General features: G+C 43.1%; 1 protein-coding gene across 12 annotated transcripts in view; it reads right to left on the reverse strand.

Annotated features, from left to right (window-relative positions):
• The window catches only part of LOC108747670 (probable serine/threonine-protein kinase yakA), a 381,535-nt gene that overhangs the window by 4,785 nt on the left and 373,979 nt on the right, over nt 1-2,771 (reverse strand). The window contains exon 5 of one of the 12 annotated variants that reach the window (XM_018485289.1): nt 2,557-2,718. The exons of 10 other annotated variants lie outside the window; for them this stretch is intronic. In XM_018485289.1, the coding sequence (XP_018340791.1) occupies nt 2,557-2,718 (162 nt within the window). Of the gene's footprint in view, nt 1-2,535; nt 2,719-2,771 lie in introns of all 12 variants that reach the window. One more of the 12 variants, XM_018485288.1, reaches the window with a different exon arrangement.

Here is a 2,771-nt window from a genome sequence, read left to right on the forward strand (position 1 = left end):
TGTAAGCGATCTACAGTGCTCTTTAGCAGACTCGACGTGACTCTAACGAAGGCTAGGAAAAGCCGTCACGCGGACGGCAAATTTCGAAACGCGTCACGACGATGAGGGCCCGCTCGACGATCCTCCGCGACAAGAGCTGCCAAAACTTCGGTCATCGTCCAGAGCGTCGAGGGGATGACGTTACGTCCACCATCACCTCGATAGTCGCTTAAGCACAACATGCATCATCGGCGCAAGCTCAGAATTTACACAGATCTAACGCTCCGTAGACGCAGCACCGCGGTATGCAGGATTCAGATAGCATACCGCGAAAGTGCGAGCCTTTTAGGGCCTCACGACTCGCCCTCTTTACTCTCTTTACCGTTTTTTCGTTTCGTGAGGGGGTCCTGACATACGGAGATTAGAGTCGACGGTTTCCTTACCGAGCTCGCATCAAAACACGCGCGCACTTCCGCATCGATATTCGCGATTCCTTTACATTCGCAAGAATTCTATTCCATTTTATTAATCCTTTAACGTTGAGAGATCTCCAGTTCTTTACTCCTTTCAAGACTTTTCAATTGCTGAGCAATTCATTTTTTTTTTTTTTTTTTTTTTCCCCAAATACCAACATAATTCTGGCGGTTAAGTGTTCTCGGGCAAATATTTTTTGTTGAAACAAGTAATCAATTATCCACGATACAAAGAGTATATTAATATAAGAAAGCCACTATTCGCACCCTCGCATAAAGTATGATAAGGAAATAGAGAGAGAGAGATAACGCACATCGCGATCGTATGGTTTTTGTCGAACATTAAAGGATTAAAGATAGACTTGAAGTATCTAGAAGTATATCATTTGCGATCTAATTGAAATTTTCCTTAAGTGTTTCAACAGTGCGTGCGTGTCTCGAAATGTAAGCGCGACCAACGAGCGGATGACAATCGCGATGAAAAGTGTACTCCTTTCACGCGATCGCGGATCCGCCAATTTCATTGGTCGAGGGAATCGCCAAGGGGTAAATGTATGTTAAATCATATACTCGCTAGCCACGCTTAATGTTCCTCCGCATGGATAAAACTTTTTTCGGAATATGCACTTTGTGCACCCCCCCCTTATAGAGAGGGATCTCTTTAATATTGGTAACAACATAGGCACGTGGCTAGCGATTAAAAAAAAAAAGTAGTAAGCGATCTATAAATACATTACGAGGCGTAAGCTCTGATACGAACAACATTGCAACGACAGTGGAAAGCGAAACCAAGAGAAAAAAAAAAAGATAGTTTCTAGAATCTTTCACGCGATTATCTTTGGACAGAAATCGAATGCGATATATCGTGTAGAACCCGAGAACGATACGAGACTAAATATTTGAAATATAAGCATCACAGTAGAATGGAATGTTACAACTTTAACATCTTGCAAATCCTTTCGTGTCGACTTGTACTAAGTAACTTTGGGAAAATCTTTTTAACCACAAAAAGGAGTTCACTCGCGTAGTGACGTTTTGCTAATATTACAGACTTGTTTTCGGACAAATTCTTATTTCGTTATCGCGATTGTTTATCAGCAGTCGCAGCACAAAGGTTTCAATCGTAATCGCGCCGTACGTGACGATATCGTGAAGGTTTCTACAGTAATATTCTACAGGATGATACCGACATTAGAGGGGTTTCAATAATGATACCATATACAAGGCTCGTAGAGGTTTCAGTTATGGCGCCGTATACGACGTTATTGATATTCTAGTACGCTTCAATCACAACACCATGTTGCCAGAAACGCGACATCTCGTATCGTCAGGTTTACACGCTGTAAAGTTTCATCAAAACGTTTCCGTTTTTTTCTTTCGATTCGATAGAGAAACAGCGGGACTCTTGTTAGAAATAAAAAAAAATGGAAGACAGGAGCTAGAGCTCTAAGCGCGCTCGGCAGTGTATTCACAATCGCAATAACTGTACTCATAACTTAAAGATACGACTACGTGGAATCTCTGGAAAATGGCCTGGAAACCGTTTCGTCGCGGCCGCCTAAACTTTACCACGACACAAACTCCGTAGCTTGTAGCGCGAGGCTGGCAGAAGCAAGGTCGATTACATTTACGACGTAGAATGTCCGTCTAAACCTGTCCATTTGCAAAGTTTCGCGAATCGAGTACAAGTATCAGCAAGTACGAGCCAACACCAGTTGGAAATTCGACAAGATTAGCGCACGAGATTGTATGACTGCCAGGGATTAATTTCTTGCATCCTGATTAACGATGTTGAAAATTGATCCATATCGTGACTAGATAAACTAATGATAAACTAGCGACTAATGATAAATGACACAGCCAATATCTGACGTTCGCGTATCACGTGATATGCATTCGAAATATCGTCAACCTATTTTGTTGCATTGTAAATCTCTTGCTGGTCTATGTTTTTTTTTCACATCGCAAAAATTTAGAAAAACGTACGATATGCGCACGTCGAAGGCTCTTGCGGAAGCAGCCGCGAAAATAGATGTCGAGGCCACTTTGCCAGAGTCCAGCTACGTAAAAAAGGAAAGTGTACTTCATGCATAAGCCGTGGTACCATTAGCAGATCATCATTGGAGTCGCGCATCCGCTTCTTGCCGAGCTCGATGCTCGCCATACCGGCGCTCTGAAGTCCTCCGGGCATCGCAGCTGCCGGCACTCCTGACACTCCGCCAGCCAACGTACTCATTCCCGTCACGTTCGTCGGCATCGTCGCCGTCTGCGTTTTTTCGTATCGTTTCGTTTCGCATTTATTATTATTTTTTTTTTTTT

Source organism: Trachymyrmex septentrionalis, unplaced genomic scaffold, assembly GCF_001594115.1.
Source record: "Trachymyrmex septentrionalis isolate Tsep2-gDNA-1 unplaced genomic scaffold, Tsep1.0 scaffold20, whole genome shotgun sequence".
NCBI classification, from domain to species: domain Eukaryota; kingdom Metazoa; phylum Arthropoda; class Insecta; order Hymenoptera; family Formicidae; genus Trachymyrmex; species Trachymyrmex septentrionalis.